This window comes from Thunnus thynnus, chromosome 6 (genome assembly GCF_963924715.1).
Source record: "Thunnus thynnus chromosome 6, fThuThy2.1, whole genome shotgun sequence".
NCBI classification, from domain to species: Eukaryota; Metazoa; Chordata; class Actinopteri; order Scombriformes; family Scombridae; genus Thunnus; species Thunnus thynnus.
In genome coordinates this window covers 21,535,286-21,558,079 of record NC_089522.1, presented here as the reverse complement: position 1 = coordinate 21,558,079, position 22,794 = coordinate 21,535,286, and the positions used below count along the sequence as shown (strand labels likewise).

Genomic DNA, 22,794 nt, shown 5'->3' with positions numbered 1-22,794 from the left:
GTGAAAGCTGGGTTAAGGAAGGGTGTAGAGGTCAGCGGGACAAGGATGGGGTAAAGATTCAGGATGTGGATGAAGATGGGAGCGGGTACAGTATCATGTAGTGTAAAAGATGCTGATTATGTTACCAGCTTGGTAAGCAGAAGAGCAAATAGATGAATAAATATGACAGTTGATCAAATGCAGCGCTGGTTGCAGGTTGGATTTGTTTACTATACGTTGATCAAACTAGAGCACTGAGTCTGGACTTGATTAGGACCTTAGGAGATTAAGAGCCCGATGGCAGACCAAAGGAAAGCTTGTACCTGGAAATGCAGGTCTGTACCTGCATGGACATGGACTGCTGCCCAGGCAACCTGACCACAAAACCCAGGAGCAGCCCTGAGGGAAGAGGACTGCAGCTTTCTGTTTAGATTCACATGGTCCAACCTCAGCTTCATGCCCTCATTGTACCACAGCTAAAAGTAGCTTTAATGACACTCCTGAATGAATCAACAATAATTCTGAATGCAGAATTTGGTATCCTGAATTAACTGTTCCAATGTTGTAACATGTCTTAATATTCACTTTCTAGCCAAGAGTTAGATGAGAGGATCCAACACTTGGCTAGAAAGCGAATGTCAAAGAGTTTTTCCCAAAATGTTGAATCATTCCTTTAGGGATTAACTGGGTTGACAAAATGGCAGCGGCATGGTGGGAGGACAGATCAAACATTCATGTAACATATGTCATTTATAGTTTGCACACACTACTCAAATATTCTGATCTTCAAATATTCTAACAAAGTGCAAGAATGTTATTGTATATTACCTTCAGTGACAACTACACTGTAAAACCTAAGACCCTGAAGGAGTTTCATAGGTTTGTTGAACTCTAAAGTGCACTGACACAGCTACTATTAAGCTAAAAGTGCCATGTCATAAATAAACACCAAATAAGGCTATCGAATAAGAAAAGTATGCTCATTCACAGAAGGAGTAAACATGATTGAAACACAACAAATAAGCCGACACATCAGCACAAGTAAAGTTCAGTGAAGAAGCTCATGTATCCAATTTTAGATCAAACTGGCATCACCACACTCACTGCTCAGAGGCATCGAGGCTAGCAAACACTTAGGAGCTGCAGTATGTAGGCTAGCTGGCCCCCACGTTGGATCCAAATCATCACAAGACTCTCACAAACACAGATTAGTCTTGTACAAGACGACAACAGAGAATCTTTGTTCGCCCAGTGAATTAGCGCAGTTCATTTCCTTGACCTCAAAGACAGGGTCATCATCACCACACTCCACTGACAACAAAACACAGATAGCTAGCTGTGAAAAAAATAATCGTCGATCTTTAATTTAATCAACAGTTTTCCTTTTGCTCAAAGTGTGTGGTTGTCTCAAAGTATCACTCTGGTCTGAGCATGCAGGGACTGCAGTCCCCCCCAGCTATACAGAGGGAACTATAGAAAGCATTTCTGCAGCTGTTGGACAAGATAGTGACTGATCAATTTAAAGTGATCAGGGACTGATCACTTTAAATTGACCTGAGTGACTGGGGTGATCCTGCCAACTATCTGCACATCCTTACTTGAGTATTCCCAAGATCAAAGGATGATTGTTTTGCATGAGAGAACATGAATAGGGATTTTTGAATGACAATAATATTATTGTGAGCTGCAATTTATATTCATGATCACAGTGGCTGCTCATCAGGATTGATTAAGTAAATGTGAGAGCAGGCTCAGGGTACAGTCTGTTCTAAACTACAGGTGCAGGAACAGAAGTAGAGGTTGTGTTGTTTGTGATGGGTTTTTTCCAGGATAACCTGCCATAAAATGACTTGGAAATGGGCCTGGAGGAGATTGTCAATAACAAAAACAGCATCAGAGACCACGGCCTCCACTTCCACCTTCCACCCACTTGCCAATCACACAGGCGATAAAACAAGAAGGAAGATCTGCAGTCCTGTTGGCCTGTTTGGCTTGTAATTCATTTTTATGAGAAAGAGGTAAGAAATGTTGCCTGTGTGTGTGGAATGTGCTAAATATGGCACTGAATACACCAACACATGCATTAAACATAAACCTCTCTCTCTCTCACACATACACACACACACAGTCCATGTAAACACACACATACAGAGTCTGCACCTGTCTTCATACATCATTACTATGCAAAAACACATATTTGCTCAGCTTCCTCAATGAGCATTGAAGCAATCGTTTTTTTTCCCATCCCTCGCCGTTTCCAGAGCGAACAGTGTGTTAACACAGCAGATATTTGGTCACATGAACAAAATATGAACCGTGCGTATGTGAAAAGCAGGCAAACAGAAGCTGGGGCCCACTCGCCCGTTACAAGAATGAATGGCCATCATTAGCATGAGGCTCCCCGGCAGCACCCTGCAATGCAGCGACACACACAATGGCGAGTGCCACACTTCCCCCTGCCGTTCCCCCAGAGAAGCCCTTTTGTTTGAGCAGCATCTGGACCTGACCTCCATGCATTTGAGGCTGATGACCCCCCTCTCTGTTCCCTCTCAGCTCCTCATCTCTTCTCCTCTCCTCTCCTAACCTCCTCTTAAAAACCTGCTCTGCCTCTACAGCAACCCCCCCCACCCCCCCACCCCCCCTCCTCCTTCTCCTCCTCCCCCTTCCTCTCCTCTCATATACCCTGTCCGTTCTTCACACACAGATACCCCCCCTCCCTCCCTCTTCTAGCTAAGGAGAGCAGCCATCTCTTGCTTCCTGAAAAGAAGGTCTGTGTACTAGTGGGCCTTACACAAAGCCTGCAGGGTGAATTAGAAAACCAAAGAGGAAAAAGCACCAGGGCTACTGGCCATCTGTCCCTCTGGGTTGGACGTGCCTGCTCCGAGTGTGCCTGCCCCCCTCTTTCCCCTCACATAATTCCCACCCCTACCCCCACCTTCCCTGATTCCCTTAGCCTATATACACAGCATCAACCACACACACTCTCTGCTATGCATACATCACAGGCTTCACCAAACGGATGGCGGATGGTGAGAATGGAAAAAAAAAGAGGAGAGAATAAGGAGCTGCCACTTGCCTGGGTGCAGAGCGAGCCCGGAGCCAGCAAATCAAGTCGTAATCCCTTTCTTTGTGTGAGCGGCAAACAGAGAATTTTGTCTCCAACAATGATTTCCCCGAGATCGGCAGTGGAGTGGAAAACAAGGAAGCGAGGGAGTGAAGGACAGCGAGGAGGGGAGGGAGAAAGAGAGAGAGAGAGAGACAGAGAGAGAGAGAGAGAAGGAGATGGAGGGAGAGGGCGAGAGCGAGAGCAGCAGAGGCAGGGAGACGGTGGGAGCAGCTAGAGTGTGACAGAGGAAGGCAGCAGCCACCGCCGAGCCACAGGGACGCTGACACTCACTGGAGGATTTGAAGTGAAGAGAGGAGAACGACAGAGAGAGAGTGGAGAGAGAGAGAGAGAGAGAGAGAAAGAGAGGGAGAGATCAGGTGGGGGGAGGGAGGATTGGTTCGCTCTGTGGCTCAAACGCTGGGATAACGCCGAGATAACCCTCATCCCCAAGCAGCAGCTGTAGACGTGAGAGGGAAATGAATCCCACGAGAGAGCAACTTCTCTATCAATTGTGACATTTGCTGCACATGATAACAATGGCCATCTGTAGCAGCGGGGCTATGAAGGAGAGGGGAGGAGAGTGGGTTGACATGGAGAGGGGTGAGGGGGGTAAGTGTGCCCTTCATATAAACACACATTCACATTAAAAAAAAAAAAACCTCGGCCAGTGGTTGAGGGAAAGGCACCTGTTCGAGTCAAGCAAGGGGAGGCAGGGAGCAACACATGTGCTCAGGAGAGGGGGGAGGAGACATTAGAGACACAGAGACAAAGGAAACAGAGGGCTGAGAAGTGTGGCTTTTATTTGACAGCTTTTGTCATTCTGCCTTGTCATGCCAAGAAAATATTTGCATGTGTGTGTGTGAGAGAGAGAGAGAGACAATAAACAGGAGGCAGCAGCGATAGTAGGTCAACCAAGAAAGGGAGAGAGGGAGGGACAGGAAGAAAGACACAGAAAGACAGAGAGGAGGGGTAAACAGTGTAAACATTTCAGACTGACCAGGAGTGTGTTGTGGCCCATTTTTGAGTTTTCTGTCATTAATAAAGTACATTTACAGTATGCCATCAAAAAGTACACAGACTTTGAATCATTACTTTGAAATAAAAAAATGTAGCGTTATGCAGGCTTCTTAATAATTGATCAGTACAACTACAGAGTGAGTCCAGTCTGTAGAGAGGCTGGAGGCTTTCCTTTTGAGATACAAGTCGGAAAAAGTGGAATATTTTCAATTAATGAATAATCAGGGTCAATTCCTCCTGCATGAGTGTGTTCTGGTGATTAAGTGTCTTTATGCCTCAAACAAAGTGCAATATGGAACATCAACATATCCTACACTTTTATAATTTTTCAAGAACTGACAATTAATGCCCAATCTCAGCAGTGACTTGCTCAGGTGTGAAGATACAGTAGACAGGGTATCAAGTGGTCTATACATTACACTGTGTTTATTCTTCATGCACCTATTTGCACCACAGGTAATTGTTGTGAAGTCCTGCATTAAATATTTTATTTTTAAGTAAAAATACAGAATTATTAGTATCAAAATATAATAGTATAACACTGGCATGCGGTGAGATGTAATATTATTATATCGTTATTACTGATGCACTAACATGTAAACAGCATTTCAATGTTGTAGCAGATGCAGGTGGAGCTAACTTTGATTACATTATAGATTGTTGGGTAGTTTAATATATAACAATCAATCACACTTTATAAGATGATCGTGTTTTGTCTCTAAAATCTGTGAATCTGTAAAGTAACTAGCTGTCAAATAAATGTAGCTGAGTAAAAAGTACAATATTTCCATCTGAAATGTAGAAGTATAAAGTAGCATAAAAATGGAAGTCGCTTAAGATTGCACTGAAATACTGGGACGCATTGTGAGATTTTTCCTCCTCTGACATCTGTTCTTTGTGGACGAATATCATCTCAGGATTTAATGCAGCTGTTTTACACTAAAAAACATCTATTGTATTAATTCTATCTTTTTTTTTTACAGAGTTTTTCTAATCATCAAGAGCTAATGTAGCTCTATACAAGTTTTTCTGGTCATTTGAACTTTTGTCAGTACTTTCTTGTCGGTGCATCAGTCTAAATCATTGCAATGGGGAACACAGTAAAGAATAGCAGAGCTGAAAACAACAAGGCTCTTCTCTGTTAAGATGAACAAAAAGAAAACTGTAATAGAGTCACAAAGTGGGACGAGCTACTGGTTCCTGAAGTGTTTTTCGCGCATTTTCTATTCCCAATTTTAAATTTTTTGTCGAAACAATCTCCTCAATGTTACTTATCATGGAAACACTGGAATCTCCTGGATAATTTAACAATTCTATATGTTTGTATTATGGCCAGCAGCAGTTTTAATTATTTCAACTCTGTTTTTGAGAAATTATGCCTGGCATGGCTCTGGATACTACAGTACCCATGAGCCTTGGCCGCTGTTACCATGGAGAAGTCAGTCAGAGGCACCAATCAGAGCTATAGCAAATTCAAAATGCTTTGTATTTTGAAATGCAAAGCAAATTCAAAATACAAAGTACATATGAGACTGATACAACACAAGCAGGGATCTAGTCAGGAGACAACAACACGAGTAAGTGCCATAAAGCTTAAGTTTGGGACCGATAGGACGTAGATGCCAACAGGCAGTGCAACAAGGCAATGCATAGAGTGCATAGATTGCATAGAAGCATGTTTTTTTTTGTTTTGTTTTTTTGTTTTTTCTCTGCCTACAGTCCATCAAGTGCAGAGGTGTTTGCAAAAGAGCTGGGTCTTTAGTCTTTTCTTAAAGATTGAAAAATTTGGAAGTGAATTTGTTTAAGATGCAGATTCTATCATTAGTTTTCTCAGCAGTGTAATCTTTAGTTCCTACCTGCTGTTAGCACAACTTATTTTTAAACTCAGTGAATGGATGCTTCTTGCTGAAATGCACCTTGGGGGTTGTAGTTAACTTCTACCCAAAGTTTTTGTCCATCAAAATTAAAACACGTCACGTTTTCGGCTATCTCATTTACATCGGGGTGAAACATTTGGTGAATAAATCATGGTGTAGTGGAGAACAGTTGTGCAATGTGTTTTTAACTCTGATGGACTTGCACAAAGCTCACACTGGTCTGTACTTCGCTGTGTGTGTGTCCTCAAAGCAGGAAATCATTTTACACAGTGTTGTACTTTTGATTTTATCAAAGAACCAGATACTTGGTCATGCAGTTGTTAATCTTATTTAATGTTGATTTACTGTTGATTACTTATGAACTACACATCGTTCTTCTAATCTATAACCACACACCTCACTGACCTAAAGGTTTTTGCCCCATATTTGAGTTTAGAGTTCAGAGGAATTAACATCTGCCAGTGACCTTCATTTGAAACACACTGAAGCTTTCACATTTCCTCTCTACTTGCTTACACCAGCCCACAATAATAAATACAGGCACTGGTGTGATGGTTATCCTCTCAAATTAGTGACAGTAACAGATGTGCAGCGGCTCAAGGATTATCCTGTTATTGTTAAAGACAACCTGAAGTAACTGACAGTGATTTCTAAATTTGATTTAATTTGATTTATTTGACATATCAAAACAGATATATATATAAAATGCCACTGCGACAAATGCATATTCATTTAAAATGTCGAGGATAACACAATAAAGTTAAAAGATAACTTATTTCCATTGTGGTCCTCGTTCAAGGCAGACAAATAAATCAGCATCCCTTTTAGTACTGAACATAAATCCGATATTAATCTTACACTATTTCTTTAGCCTTTTGTCTGTGTCAACGCTGGCTGTCCTCTATGCACAGAGGCCTTTCCATCGCCCTGTGATCTTTGCGCGAGCCCAACATGTTCATCACATAATCAGGCAGAAATCTATTTTCAATATATCAGAACATCATAATCCCAGGCAGGGCACCGGGGGAGGCTCAGAGAGGCGGATTTACTGGTCACATGGCTGAGCGCAAGAGAGGGACAGAGATTGAGAGGCAGAGAAAGTGAAAAAGGAAAGAACAAGAGCGAGTAAAAAAAAAAAAAAAACATAATCTAGTCTAGAAGCCACATTTTATTAGGGAACACAGTGATGCAAACACTTGCAAACAAACACACACACAGCCCTAGAAACAGGAAGAAGTGGTGTTTGATGGGAATGATGATCCCTTTCTTCACTGATTAAATCATGTCATGCAAATGTGTAATAATCAAAGCACACACACTCATATTCCCAATAGATCCGCTGTGGTGTTTGTTGGAAGACTTTAAGCCTTGTGGTCATCACAGCTCGAGCAAGAAAAAAATTGTTTTAAACATAAACATGACATGAGTACAGTAGCAAAATGAACTCAGCAGAGCTGGACTGCATCACCTAACCGCACATCCAACTGTTTGTGATGTAACCAAGCCCAGCTGTGGAGTCTGGCATGGCGCTGGGTGTTTGGCTCGAGCCACACAGTTTGTATATTTCACAGCTATGTGAGACAGCTGTAAAAATGGTCCTCTGGCGCGGTCAAGACACAAGTGTCTTTAATGGACAGTAATACATTGTGCAAGGGTTGTTTTTCTTTTCATTTGTTAGAGGCAGAGCTGGTGATAATTTTAAGCGATGAAGAGGAAATTAAGTGTAACAGATTAATTTATGGGTGAAAGAACGGAGAGAATGAGATTAATAGAAGATGAAATAAATGAGAAAGAAGCCAAAAGAAAGTGGGTCATTGGGGTAAAGATGAAGAAATGATGCTAAACACTGGTTAAACACACAATTCTTCAGCCAGATGTTCTGCTTTAAGCATCCACTGTCACTATTATCATCATGACTAATACTTTTTACTCACAAGGCACGGCATGGCGATACAGATTGGCTCGGATGGTCTTCTGCAGCTCGTGGTCGGGGGAAGACTTTTGAAACCTCAAGCTCAGGTAGCACTTCAGGTCTTTGTTGAGCCTGTGACCTGGAAACAGCAGACAAACAAACAGCTCAAGTAAACAAACCTTGAAAAATAAAAAAAAAATGGCTTGTCTTCCTCGCTGTTTACATGCTGTATTTGAACAAAAGTAAGGTCATAAAAGGTTGTGTTCTGTTGTTGAAATCCTCCATGAAATGTTTTGTCTTCCTGCTTTAGCCAACTTGAAAAAATGTCCTCAAATAAGTAAATTCATTTGTCATAGACTGTGTTTGTACATGAATATAATCCATGTGAGGCAAAACTTCAACACCATCTGACTCAAACATGCAACAGAAACAATGAACATTTTGATATTCCACTAATTGTTCATTTATTTCATTAAATGATAAAGCAATTGCCACATAATATGCAGTTACACAGTACGTGATGAGATGGTTAATCTAGAGAAATACAGAGAGATTGGTTAATTAATCAAAAGAATCTCTGATTGGCTGGAATTCCCAGGCTTACTCAGTGACTATCCAATCAGAGGTGCTGATGCTGCTGGCTGTGTTTGAACACAAGCCCCGGCGCTCACAATGGGGCCAGATGGTCAGAACTCGCTCTCACGCCAGGGTCTCATTTAGGACCATTTAATGATCTCCAAATATATCATCCATGTCTGGGAGAGCTGGCAAGCAGTTCTCGGGGGAGGTGCCATGGCCTCCTGTCGGCCTCCGATCACAGAGGAAGATTTTCTCTTGGCTCCGTGCTTCAGGATGGCAGGGTCAGTGTTATGACTGAATAGGTAGAGTTTACTTTAGAATGAGTTGGAATCATAACACAGTTTAAAGTCGCAGTGAAATGGCAGTTAGAGCGTCTTTAACCATCTTAACCACATATTTCTGAGTGAATCTGAATATCTGGGTGGGGTATAGATACGAGAGGGATTTATCAAATTCTTCAGATTTGAAGTGGGCTTGGTTAAGCGCAGACGGAGCGATACAGAGCTGTAGAGGACTGTTAACGTTTTTTCCAAATAAAATGCAAACACACATCTCCTGGTCAAGAGCAACTGGACTTGGAGATTCCTGAAGATGTTTGGCCTCTCATCCAAAAGGCTTCTTCACTTCTGACTGACTGGTGGAGAGTCCCAGGTATTTAACCTTGGTAGAGTCATTTACACTTCAGGGGTGTAAACGACCACAGAGAGGTTAAAGAAGACATTTGGATGAGAGGCGAAACGTCTTAAAGAATCTATAACAAGTCCAGTTGCTCTTGACTCAGTGCTTTCGGATACTGCAAAGTTTCTGCTGACCATGATCGCTGTTCTGTATCACCGTGAATGAATGAACGGAAACACAACGACTGCGTGGGAATAATCTCCTTTTCAATAATTAGATCGTTGCCAGGATGTAGCAACTGTATATAAGTATGTGCAAAGCCCATTGTCACTCTATATCACAAAGTAAAGTGGAATTGAGGAATATAATTTAGAACTGCAACAATTAGTCCATTAATAGATCAGTCGATCAAAAGATTATTAATCAACCACAATTCTGATAATCAAATAATCGGTTCTATTTTTTTAAGCAAAAATGGCCAAGATTCACTGGTTCCAGCTTCCCATGTGTGAATATTTTCTGGTTTTCATACTGCTCTGTGATAATAAACCGATTATCTTTGGACTTTGGACGATGGTCGGACAAAACAAGATATTTTGTGGAGTAATCATGGGCTCTGGGAACTTGGGGTGGACATTTTTCACAATTCATTGACATTTTGCAAACCACACGAACAATAGATAAATCAAGAAAATAAGCTGTAGATTAATCAATAATGAGTATAATCGTTAGTTGGAGCCCTAAAACACTTTAGTTTATAAGCCCTAAAAAACGTGATGCAGCCTCATTAAGTAAAATAAAAAAAGTTTTATGTCTTGATTTAAAGGAACTGAGAGTTGGAGCAGACCTTAGGTAATCTGGGAGTTTGTTCAAAGACTTACTTAACAAAGGAGATGGTTTAAGGTTAGAATTGGGGCTTTGGTCATGGTTTTGGGGTGAAAGTCCTCCTAAAACGAGGCAGGAAGTGCTCGCAGCATGAGAGGAAGTGCTGCTGAGAGACTGTAGTCGGGGAAAAGGACAGACAGCTCAGAGGCTTCGGTGCAGCAGCTGAGAAAAGTGAAAATGGTCTTAAAGCAGTGAAATGTTTGTCATCTGCCCTGAGGTGTGGCCCCGCAGTGGCATCATCATCTGTCATAGCAGACCCGGCTTCACATCCACCTCCTCCGCCCCACGGACATGACTATAAATACTGAAGTATGTAAAAGTGAGAACACAGATGATGTGGAGCCCCGAGGCCAGATAAAGCACAACACACACGATGGAAAAAAAATGGGAAATCTAAACCAAATCAGCCACTGACACATTGGTCAACATGAATCCTGACAGACCGCAATATAAAAACGAGACACACTGATACATTTGTCACACAGAAATTAGAGACACACTGCTAATAAAATAAAATTCAGGGTACAAATCAGATTCACAAACAGACTTAAGCAAATATTATCATTGCCACAAATCTGATTCTAATGTGGAGCATTTTCTACCCAGAAGTGGAGACACCGGTTTGTTGTACACTTTGCTGTATTTTTCCGTTGCTGTACACACACACACACACACACACACACACAAACAGCCCGCTGTGTAATTCAGTGCAAGCAAAGCACAGTCAGGTAATTGTTACCTAGCAACCAGCCAGTGCTGACGACCATCATGCAAGCAGCAGTCAGATTGTAAAAGGAAAAACAGATACAACAGCACACTTCCACACACACACACACACACAACATATACAAGCGTTCTTTCAGTATGATCTTTCGGTATCAGTGCATCCTCTGCCACCCAGTTTCTGCTTTGGTGCTGTGGTTTATATAAATAACACCTCATCAGAAATAAAATATGTGTAGATCAAGCTGCAAACACACACACATACACAAGTGTTTGCGTTCACTGCCGTGTCAGTTTTGCTGGCTCAGATGCTTTCCCCGAGATAAGGACCGCTGTCAGGAACAACCCCCCTCCTGTGGGTACGTACAGCTAGCAGAGGGCGGGCCTCCCAGGTGTCATGCTCCATCAGTGAGAAAGTCATCAAATATTCAATATTTATGAGGATTAAAGCCATGTGGATCACAGATTACAATCATACCACTGTGGCGGGCATGTATGTGTACAGTTCATACGCCATTTACTTAGTTTCTGCCTGGATTTTTAATCACAAAGCTAAACAAATGAGCATTTTATGGTTCTGTTGATATTCTGGATGTCATATTGAAAAAAAACAACATACTGTTATCTATTTGCTTGACCAACAATAAGTTCCTCTCTTCATGGTTTGATGTGGTACAATTTACAACATTTTCAATTTATTTTAACATTTAGCTTTATAAATGGTGTTGGAGTCTTTAGAAAGAAACAATTGGGGTTTTTTTATGACCCTCTTAGAGCTACTTTCTCAGCATTTATAACAGCAAAAACAAAGCTTTAAAACAACCAGATGTGGTGAGAAAACTGCAGGAGATATTATCTCAGCTCAGCAGCCACAGAGCTGCAGTGTTCCACAGATTTTGAACAATACACATGGTGAATTGTTCAGTTTACCATGTCTATTGAATGGAGATCCTTGTATTGTATACAATCAGATACAGCGTATTGTTGCTGTGATTGTGGTGGACATTCTCATACACTTTGTCCTCTAATCCACAGCTGTCTGTCTCTGCTAAATATAGTCTGAACTCATGTTTTGTTTTCCAGTTCTACAAAAATGGGCTGAAGTTATTGGATTAAACATTTTGTTATAGGTCAAGATTTGATTTGAGTGTATGTTCTGACTCCCTGTTTTTACCTGTGGTTATAATGGAAAAAATTAGTAGAAATATAATGACAGTGTCTCTGATTTTTTTATTCAAACACATTTACCCTGGTAAATTTTTTTTTTTTTTTTACCATAAAAACAAATTAGAGCTGAAATGATCAGTGGATTCTGCCACAATTTTGAATGTAGTACATTTTTCAAAATGTCAAAAAGCACCTGTTCCAGCCTAAAAGTTGAATATTTTGGTTTTATCCATTTTTATTACAAAAAAACGATTACCTTTTGTGTTTAGACTGTTGGTGGCACAAAATAAGCATTTTAAATATGTCATCTTAGTCTCTGAGAAACTGTAATAGCTGTTTCTTTTAATATAATTTTCAAGATTTTATAAACCAAAACAGCGATTGCTTTCGAGAAAAAAATCAGCAGACTAATCGATGATTCAAATAATAGTTACTTGCAGCTGAAAAAAAAATGCCATGTTGTTCTGTCAGTGGAAATAACTAACAATCAGAATGTTTTCTAGACGGTAAGATGGATCATTTGAGAGCTTGGAGAGGATACTCTTGATCCTTGTAACAATGAAATCATCCCATCAGGGAGAATCTGAGACACCATAGACATTAGCGTGTTGAGAGATGTTTCCTGGGAGCTGAGATGTTCGTGGAGCTGGCTGGTAAAAGACTGTGTGTGACAGAGATCGGTGCTTTTCAGCCCTGGGATTGGACAGAAGAGAGATGTGAGGACGCAAGGCCCCTGTCCTCTTACAGATAGACGGAGAGTGTGAGAGAGAGAGAGAGAGATGGGTTTAACCCAAATAAGAGTGGATTATACCCATCCTCCATGCCTCCAGTCAGCATTACATAACCTTAAATCTAGTTATGCATCCCTGTCTCATTTTGGGACTGAAGGGAGGGAGGAGTGTATGTTCTCAAACATCTAAGGAGATTGTGATTGACACTTTCACATATATTTCTGTGTACATGAAAACACAGAAAATGCATCCATGTGCTTTGAAGATATGACTTTAATTTGAGATGTTTGCTGGGTTGTTCGGAGGATTACAATATCTCATGCACACAGTATATAATAGGTGACATTTGAAGAGAATTGAGCGAAAACTCTACATTATAAAACACTCTGGCCAGATAGCAAGCGAACACAAACATATGGTAGTAGCTGCCTAACACATCAGCAGAAGACTGTGCCAAGCAGCTGCAGCCTATAGTACCACATAACAGCTGTCATCACTATAAGCCATTGCTACTACCTGTCAATCATGCATGTGGAAATAAACATGCCAGGTGGTAAAAGAGTGCTAGATGGTTTGGGTGTTTTTGATTATTTCGATGTACAAGTAGGCAAATTAAATCAACATTTTATAGAGACCAAACATTAATTTGAGGAAACGTCCATATCAGTGTGTGTGTCTGTGTGTGTGTGTGTGTGTGTGTGTGTGTGCGTGTGTGTGTGTGTGAGTGTGTGTGAAGCTCTATTGAGCTGCTGATTGGGATTCATCTCCTGTCCTCCAGCTCAACACTGCCCTCTGTGTCTCCCAGCCTCACCACTGAAAGTCTGCTTCACGCAGAGCCGTTACCACAGCAACCCAGAGCCAACCGGCGAATGAGAGGAGCCATGTGTGGTTATTATGGGCTGCTGCCCCCCAGTGGTGGATCAGTCACATTTGCAAGTCTGAAGAACAGACCTGCAAATGACTGCAAGTGACTTCAACTATGTGATTCTTAATCATTTGAGGTTGCAGATGGAGTCATTAAAGATTCAGAATAACCGGAAATATCAGCTGCTCTCATATCATCCAGCAGAAACAGTTACAAGATAGGGTCACAATTTTTCAAGTCTGTTTTAAAACAATACTCCGCTGCCAAAATGAACATTGAAAGAGATTTTTCTTGCTGCAATCATTCCTTATGTTCATACAAAAGTTCATTTTCTAATGCAATTTCAATGTAAGTGATGGGCTACAAAATCCACAGTGATCTTTCAGTGCAAAATGTATTTAAAAGTCTATCTGAGGCTAATATGAGTTAGTCAAATCAAATGGATATTTCCCAAAGTTACTGTCTTTTTAGTACAGAATTACCTCTTTGTGTTGCCCTGGACAGTGTTTCTCTGTTGAGCTGGAATTTGGTATAAAAAAACAGTAACTTTGAAAGATACAAACTAGATTTGATTAATTTGGACAGCAGAAGCTTCATATTAGCCTGCAATAAACAAAATTAAACGAAATATATTTTTGCATGGAAGAAGGATTGTGGATTTTGTCCTGCATCACTTGCATTGAAAGTGCATTTGGGAGGGATCTTTTAATGTCCAGTATGGACAAGAGGAATGATTACAGCAAGCAAAATCTGTTTCAATGTTCATTTGGGCTCCTGAATACTGTTTTAAAACAGACTTGAAAAATTGTGAACTTATCCTTTAAGTGAAAAGTATTGAAGGATTTTTTTTCTCCCACCATTAAACCACTAAGGTGCTGCACCTAAATGTAACCTACAGACTGTGTGGCAATAACTTGGATAACACACACAAACAGTTTGGGACTAAACTATAACAAATAATTCTGATAGATGAGGTAAAATATCAACACAACTGTTTCTTCTCAAGAAACAGACCACACATGCAAAATCCCTAAATTATAGCCGTTCTCTGGGAGAATGCTACTCACTTAATCCTCTACAATTGGTGAATGACTAATTACTTTAAGCAAAATACATATTATAAGATTAAATGGGCATTGTAACACTGAGAATGAAAACATTCAAACTTTTGTTTTACTGCTATTTACACTAAAACAGATTCAAAACTAACACAAACATCACCAAAGACCCAGCCTCTGCTTGTGCAAGAGAGGAAAAAAACCTCATGAACAACCACAAAGATGCCTGCCAAGAGTCTGTATGCGAGTGTCTAGTCGGGACACCGGGAGCTGACACATGTTGAGAAGAGCGACAGTCTTGTGTGTCAGACTTGTCTTTGTGTGTTTCTCTCTCTCCTGCACAGTGCCGCTGGCAAAGATGAGGTGTTAAATGACAGGCAGGTTGCCCTTACTTTGGGTAGAGGAGAACAGACAATCCTGCAGTAATTGAAAGACAGACAGACACACACACACACACACACACAAGTCCACCTAATGAAACACCACCTGTAGTGATGACAGAGAGGATTATAGTGCAAGACAAGACGCCCTCCCAAGCTCGACCCCATCTAAGTGTTTGGATAGAAAACAGCCAGATGGTGCAATGTCCATCGCTCTTCAGAATTTATGCAACTAGTATAACATACTTTAAAGGAATAATTTGACATTTTGGGAAATGCACTTATTCACTTTCTTGCAGGGAGTCAGATGAGAAGATCGATACCACTCTCATGTCTGTATGGTAAATATGAAGCTACTGCCAGCAGCACAAACACTGGAAACACAGGAGAGTAGCTAGCTTGGCTCTGTCCAAAGGCAACAAAATCCACCATATATCACCTCTAAAGCTCATGATTAAACACATTGTATTTTGTTTAATTTGTGCAAAAAACTGTGGTGTTAAAATATAAATTGTGGCACATAACCCCATGTAAAACCACAAATTGTCATTTTTACACTGTTTTTATACCTATTGAGCAAACAAAACAAAATGCGTCCCTTAGTGAGCTTTAGAGGTGCTGGCAGGCAGATTTTGTTACCTTTGGACCGAGCCATGCTAACTTTATGCTAAGCTAACTGGCTCCAGCTTCATATTAAAACTGACAGATATGCGAGTGGTATCAATCCTCTTATCCAACTCTCAGCAAGAGAGCAAATAAGCCTATTTCCCAAAACATCAAACTATTTCTTTAATGCTATCACTTAAGTAACTTAAGAGTACATCCAGATGTGCTCAATATTACAAACAAAGTTTGTACAGAACTAAAAAAGATCTCAAACGCAGTGGTTAGTTGGGGATTTCACAAGCCTGTCTGTTATCACATTTTGATTAAGATGGCTCCACTCTGTCTGCATCCTTCTATCTGGTGTGCGGCTTTGGCACAATGGGCGCAAGATAAACTTAACACAATTACAGACACAAAATCACACTGACTGTCCTTTACAACTTTATTTCTATGAGGCCCTCTTCTAAATCTTCAAACTGGTCTCTTTGTCATAGTCTAATACACTTCAGAGGCCATCTCAGGCTGATAGCACAGAACTCCAACTGAGCACAAAGAGACGGCATTTCCTCCAGAGGACAAATAATATTGTATTTCCTCTGGCCGATTCCAAATAATGGCCACAGAGTAGGAACTGGAAATGCTGGTTCTTAAACAGTAAATTCCATTGTTTCAGCAGCTTCCTGTGGGTCTCAGGACATCCCGTCAGTCAACACTGGACTCTCCAGTTACAGATGAGGGCATTTAACTCTACATTATCCAGCAGGAGAGAGGAGGGGCTGTCTGAGAGAGGTGAACATTTGGAGGGATGCAATAGACAAAACTAATCAAATGCTCCTGCTCTCAGTGATGGGCTTCACTCAGCTCTCTTGGTGTGATAACGTAGCTGCAATCTTCAGCTATTACACAGCCATTATCCTGGCTGAGAGACTTTGTGACAGCTAACACAGAAGACACGACAATAATGATATTAAACAAGCAGCTCACTTGTTTTGTTCTCATGTCAATTAAACTTATACACGCACTCTCTCTCCTTTTCTCACATATATATACACACATACAGCAGCCACAGATATAAAAGCAGTGACTTTAGCTTCTTCTGGCGATCACACACATACAGCCGCCGTCTTATTGCGGCCTTCCCTGAGCCCTGCAATCAGCATGGCGAGGGTGGAGAGGAAAAAACAACAATCACAGAGAGGTCCGCCGTAATGCTCTGGACTGGTCTTCTGCTTTCAGCGTCTATAATTACACCCATAACCAGCCACACCCAGGGCGGCTTTCATGTGTTCCCAATCCAAAGCAGTGGGCCAGGGGCATCATGGAGAAACAAGTCAGGAGTCCCGAATCAGGAGGCCTTCATATTCAGAAAAACTGTTTTTTACTGCTTTATTTCCTCAATAAGTTTTTAAAAACTTAGAACTAACAAGACTAATCAATATGAGTCCAGTTTAAATTTGACATAAAGTCGGTGCATCAGTTCATCAAAGGAAGAATATTTTAGCCCACATACTAAAAAATGTATGTACTTTATATCACTGTTGACCATATCCCAAAGCTTATCAAAGCTTTGTAGGTTTGTGAATGCTTTTATCTGGTTTCCAGGCAACCAATGGTATCAATTAATTCACTATGATAGGACAATTACCTTACAAATATTACAGAGAGCAATTTAACACCAGTTGGAAATCTTGTTTTTGCTGTATTTCCAGTGGTAATGTACAGGTGTACTCCAGGTTGTGTCAGTACACCCTGACATCACTGTTGAGTGTGGTTACAAGTGCAACAGGCGCTCCAAAACAAGCATCTCTATCACCTGCTGCTGTGTGATTATCAGCTGTTTTACTTTACCCATATATGGAAACACATATTGAGAAATTAACTAGGCTGGTACATTGACATGCTTGTGGGAAGAGCAATTACCTGCTAACAGCAATATTTGCAAAAGTTACCAAATTCACTATATTCGGCTCACATGCATGTTTACTGTTGCCTTCTGGTGTTCATTTTTGGACAACAAAGCTCATGAATGCAGTGCTGTTGTATGTGCGACAGAATAAGAGGAATAAAACATAACATTAAGACTGAAATCATCCTGAAGGAGTTATAGATTATTTACTTAATTAGTAAGAAAAACATGAAAATCACAAAATCAAATTCTGCAAGCCACATAAAAGAGTAAACATGAATGTTGCTTGTACCAAAACCCAAAGATATTCAATTTGCAATGATATTAAACAGAGAAAAGCAGCAAATCCCCACAAATCAATTAATCAACTTATCGTTTCAGCTCAAGATTGTATCATTATTTTGTAGACATGTTCTACATTGTGAATTTTTAAAAGAGAACAACACATGACAGATTTCAAACGTCGCTTTACAACAAACCATCTGGTTCTGACTACTGGACAGGATGGTATGGATGTTTTGTGTCAGGAGGCAGGCGGGCCAGTTCTGACCCATTTCTCCAGTACTGTGCTGCTGAGTCAGAGTCAGTAGTGCATGATGGGAGAACTGGTATGAAGGAAGAGTCACAGACAAAGACACACAGGCGCACACACACCGAGGCGAGCAGAGGCGGTATGTTCCGCTCCAGTGCGCTGCATCTGTTCAGTGCTAAATATAACCAGAGGAACCCAGGCCTACCGCTCCCTCTGCTCTGTGCTACTGGCTGAGTGGGCCAAAGGATGGAGGAGGAAAAAAAAGGAGCCAGGGAGGAGGCAGAGGTTGGTATCATTGTGAGGACTAGAATTAAGAGTAAGGGAGAGAGGGAGAGAGTTGAGAGGAGGGTCAGTTTTGAATGATAAGTGAACCATATCAGATTGCTACACACATTGCTTATAAATTCTGCCTGCGCAGTAAAAAATACTTTAACACAGACTAAACATGGACAGCAATTCCTGTCAAATACTGGAACACCAAACACAACATACTCCAGATGGCAGGATCTCTATTCTTATCCCCTGGGTTCATTTTTAAAGTCAAGGAAAAACCCTTCTTTGTGCCATGTTTCTAAAATATGCACACAAAGCAGCTACTTTAATGTGTCCATTGTATCTTTTTTCCTCCCGTGGGCTACACGTGTAAAAACACTGAAGCTTCCAGCAGGCTGAATCCTCCCTGTCGCTGATAGAAAGCATCAAGCATCAAGCATCGGTATGTGAGCATGCCATCAGTTCTAACTGGCTGCCTCTGTTAAATGTCATTGCCTGCCTTGCCGTCACACACAAAGGGCCCCTCTGTCATTAAAGTCCCCTCTTTCACAGGAGCCAATGACCACGGGCAATGAGACGGAGATGAGATACACGTCCCCCATCCTTCCTCCCTCCCTCTCTCCCTCCCTCGGCTGCAGCGGCAGACTGAAACACACCACAGGGACGAGTGTGTCATCACTGGCCGGCTAATATGATGAAACTCCACGCATCACAATAAAACACAAGACAAGAAATTACCACACTAGGCTTGAATTATAGTTTATATACATTTGGATGAAGGAGTGGAAAGGCAGAAGTCTTTCCACCGGGTGTAATAACCACTAATTTGTACCTTGAGGGTTGTAATTGAAGGGGATTCTTGCGCAGTTGATGTGGCACACCAGCTCTGTTTTAGCAAACAAATCAGTAGGGTTGACTTGAAGGAGACACATACAGTGACCTATATAAACCTAATATTAATTAACATATATGGAACACCCACTTTTACAAAAATAGCCATTCTAACTGAGGGGCTATCCATCAGATGTACGGGGCTGTGTGTAGGGAGATAGCTGACAGACAGGAGGCCCCACAGGGAGATTCATTAAATTAATCTGTCATGTGAATTTCCTCAGTTAGTTACCCAATGGATGCTGCTACCAGAATTTTTTTGCTGAGAGGAAGCACTATTTCAGAAATGCCAGCTGGGCATGTTTGTCAGAGGATTTAGCTAATATGCAAAAAAAAAAAAAAAAATGTTCCTAGCCAGAAAGTGAGGCAACCTTGCGAAGAGTTACAGTTTTGAAAGTGGAGTTTAAGGAAACAGCTTTCAAACAGAAGGAAGAAATACGAGAATGATTCACTTGCAGCGCGGCACACGTCTCAGTCTCTATCAAAACTGTCTGAGAGCAAAGATAACACGCAGCAGACTGACAGCTGGGGATGAACAGCTGAGATAAGATTAAAGAGAGGCCTTGGATCTCGGCAGCGAGCCTTGTTGTTATGATGCTGCAAACCTTCATAGGTACATATCAGGCCTGCCTCTTCAAACCTAATCATCAACAACAACAACAACAACATGTACTGTAGCAGCACACTGCATACAAAAGTTCTGTTTCCTTTTCTAAAAAAAAAGAAGACAGAGAGAGAGTTAATCTGTTGAGAAATGTAAAGCACACTGTAAAAGTCAACCAGTCAATCAAACAGTAAACCAGCATGTGACTAGCAAAAACTGACGTTGTTATGATGTGAACTACATCTTCCTAAACTCAGGGTGCTGCTTCTGGCTTTTGGTGATGCAACATGATTGATTCGTCGGGTAAATCCACCAAGTATCCCCCATGGGTGACGATATAACAGATGGTCTAGTGAACAGAATAGTCTGTCCCTTTCTGTGATGCTGTGTGGAAACAGAAAACATGCAAAAAAATGGACGGACTTCAACCTAAAAAGATAATGATGTATCTGTAATCCAATCAGAGGCACAATGGCAAAGATGAAATACAAAAAGATTATGGCTTTTTCTCTGTTCACCGTGTCATCAAAAAGACATTTCGATCACTTCATCATGCTCAGTGAAGAGGCAAAACTAGAGCTTTCATTAAACCGCTGACACGGCCCATCTCGGCCTCAAACGGTCCAACTGCTGTGTTGCAAGTGAACATGTGTGAGGTTAGACTCCGGTCACACACTGTGCATCCTTCATAAACCACTCACTGTTAAACCATCAAACAACTGACCTTCAAACTGTAAGAAATCACAGATTTTCCTTCACAGCTGGATAGCGTCAATCACAGAGATGATTACGAGAAATTTGAGATAGAAGCATGAAAGGAGATAACCAACAGGTGGAGGAGAGAGAGAACGAGGGGAAGAAGTGGGTGTGAGGCCTTTTAAAGAAACGGAGAGATGGAGAGTGCAGTCGGTGCCGATGACAAGCAGTGATGATTCAACGGCTGTGAGCTTATATATAGTTTATTATGTATAGTTTATTTTCACTATGATAAGAATCATTTAAAGTAGAACTGAAACGATAAATTCATCAATCGGATGAAAATTTATCTGCAACAATTAGGATAATTGATTAATGGTTCGTGTCATTATTAAAGCAAAAATTCAAAGGTTCCAGCTTGGAAATATTTGCTGGGGTTTTTTTTAGAGTTGAAACTAACAATTATTTTCATTATCGATTATTTTGTTGATTATTTTCTCAATTAATTTGTCATTTGGTTGATAAAATGTGGAAAACAAAATGGAGAAATATGTTGATCACTGTTTCCCAAAGCCCAAGGTGACGTCCCCAAATGTCTTCCTTTGTCCCGACCAACAGTCTACAACCCAGAGATATTTAGTTTACTATCATAGAAGAATAAAGAAAGCAGAAAATATTCACACTTGAGAAGCAATTAATTTTCTGTCGATCGACTAATCATTTAGTTGACTAATTGCTGCAGCTCTAGTTTAGTCTTTCGTGATAGTAAATTGAATATCTTTCGGTTTTGGACTGTTGGTTTGGAAAAAAAAAAACAAGCTATTTGAAGACATCAGCTTGGGCTCTGAGAAATTGTGACAGACAATTTTTACTATTTTCTGTCATTTTATTGACCAAACACATTAATCAAAAAATTATAGGCAAATTGATAATGAAAATAATCGCTAGTTGCAGTCCTAATTTAAACTTAAAAGAGAGCAAAACAGAAAGAAAGAGTGAGAGAGCGACACAGGAACATCTAAAATATTTTGATCAAAGCCTCTAAGCTTCCCATCGTTATCTCCCTACCTCCAGCTTTAACAGTTTGCCTGCACCGAATATGAAGCGCTCAGACAAAATCTTATAAAATGGGATCCTGTGGCATAAACTGTCCCTTTGAAACATAGAGAAAAAAGACTGTGAATGCTTGATGTTGACTGTTTGATGCGTGCAAAGAATTTTTTGACAGTTTTAAAAATAAATACTATAAAATAAACACTTCTCTGGGTCAGAAATGATTACATAATCACAGTTAACATTAATATGTTGAGATCACTGAAATGAGATCAAGCACTGCTTCCCGCTCGTTCAAATTCTGGCTCTGCAGTGTTTAATTGTGGCTGCTGTGAGTGCTTTAACGAGGCAATGATTCATTGTGTTTGAAGTGACATAATATATCAAGTCCTCGTCCTTTTGAGCTTGTTTTTAATGAGAGCTCATTGTCATACAAAATGGACATCTATATATCACGTTTCAGCACACTGTATAACACAAAATTATGAAGAGATCTGATGACAAAACATAATACAGTTGGTTGACTGTATTTTCTATTCCTTTCTATTTTCTAAATGACCCTCATCTGGTTGTTAAAATTGAGCCATTTTCACATTTTGGATTTCTTCTTTTGAAGCTCCTTCTCTGGCCTCCGTGGTGTCATTACTGCATTCAAGGCCATTGTCACATAAATGGTAAAACCAGATTAGTAATTCCTTCCTTCCCACATCCTTCATATTAATGACAAGAAATCCACCAGAGCTGGAGAGGCAATGACAATAGAACTGGACAATTTCCAATGCTTACCCAGGCATATTCAAGCCGGTGATGAGTTCAAGGTCTGAGAGAAGGAAGGATGCGTATTAATTGTAGCCAAATATAGTAAAGACCTTGTGCCTTTTAGAAAGCTTTTCCTGGTGAAACCATGCAGGACAATGAAACAGAAAGATACATGACTGGAAAATACTGAAAATCTTTGTTCACAAAGTAAAATATATGATATGATATGATACGATATGATACGATACGATATATGATCCGAAGTAGGGCTGGATGATATATTGAATTAATTAGATTTATTGTTTTTGCACGATGTGTAAAACTAAATTGTGAAAGTCTTGTCATTACAACATGCACAATAAGTTTACTTCTAGTCAAAAAACAGCATAGACGATAACTGGCTACATTAGTCGTTTTGAGACACGACAGTCCCGTAAACTGTGACATGATTAGTTACACTACCTGCACACCTGCTGCAGTTTACATGACTGTTGTGACTCCAGGTGGCGAGATGTCTCTGGCTATCTCATGGTGAATTTAACTGTTCCATTTTTAAGAAGGACAGACTGAAAACGAC

At 40.6% G+C, this 22,794-nt stretch overlaps 1 protein-coding gene and 1 long non-coding RNA gene across 15 annotated transcripts in view; one reads left to right on the top strand and one right to left on the bottom strand.

Moving 5' to 3' along the window:
- Nucleotides 1-14,960, top strand: part of LOC137184681 (uncharacterized) — a 90,227-nt gene extending 75,267 nt beyond the window's left edge. The window contains exon 4 of the long non-coding RNA XR_010928700.1: nt 13,400-14,960. This is a non-coding gene — a long non-coding RNA (uncharacterized lncRNA). The remainder of the gene's footprint in view (nt 1-13,399) is intronic.
- LOC137184680 (membrane-associated guanylate kinase, WW and PDZ domain-containing protein 1-like) overlaps nt 1-22,794 on the bottom strand; it is a 96,898-nt gene that overhangs the window by 53,451 nt on the left and 20,653 nt on the right. For 13 of the 14 annotated variants that reach the window (XM_067592593.1, XM_067592592.1, XM_067592591.1 and 10 more), the window contains exon 2: nt 7,914-8,030. In XM_067592593.1, coding sequence (XP_067448694.1) covers nt 7,914-8,030 — 117 coding nt within the window. Of the gene's footprint in view, nt 1-3,055; nt 4,051-7,913; nt 8,031-22,794 lie in introns of those variants that run through there. The other variant, XM_067592590.1, reaches the window with a different exon arrangement.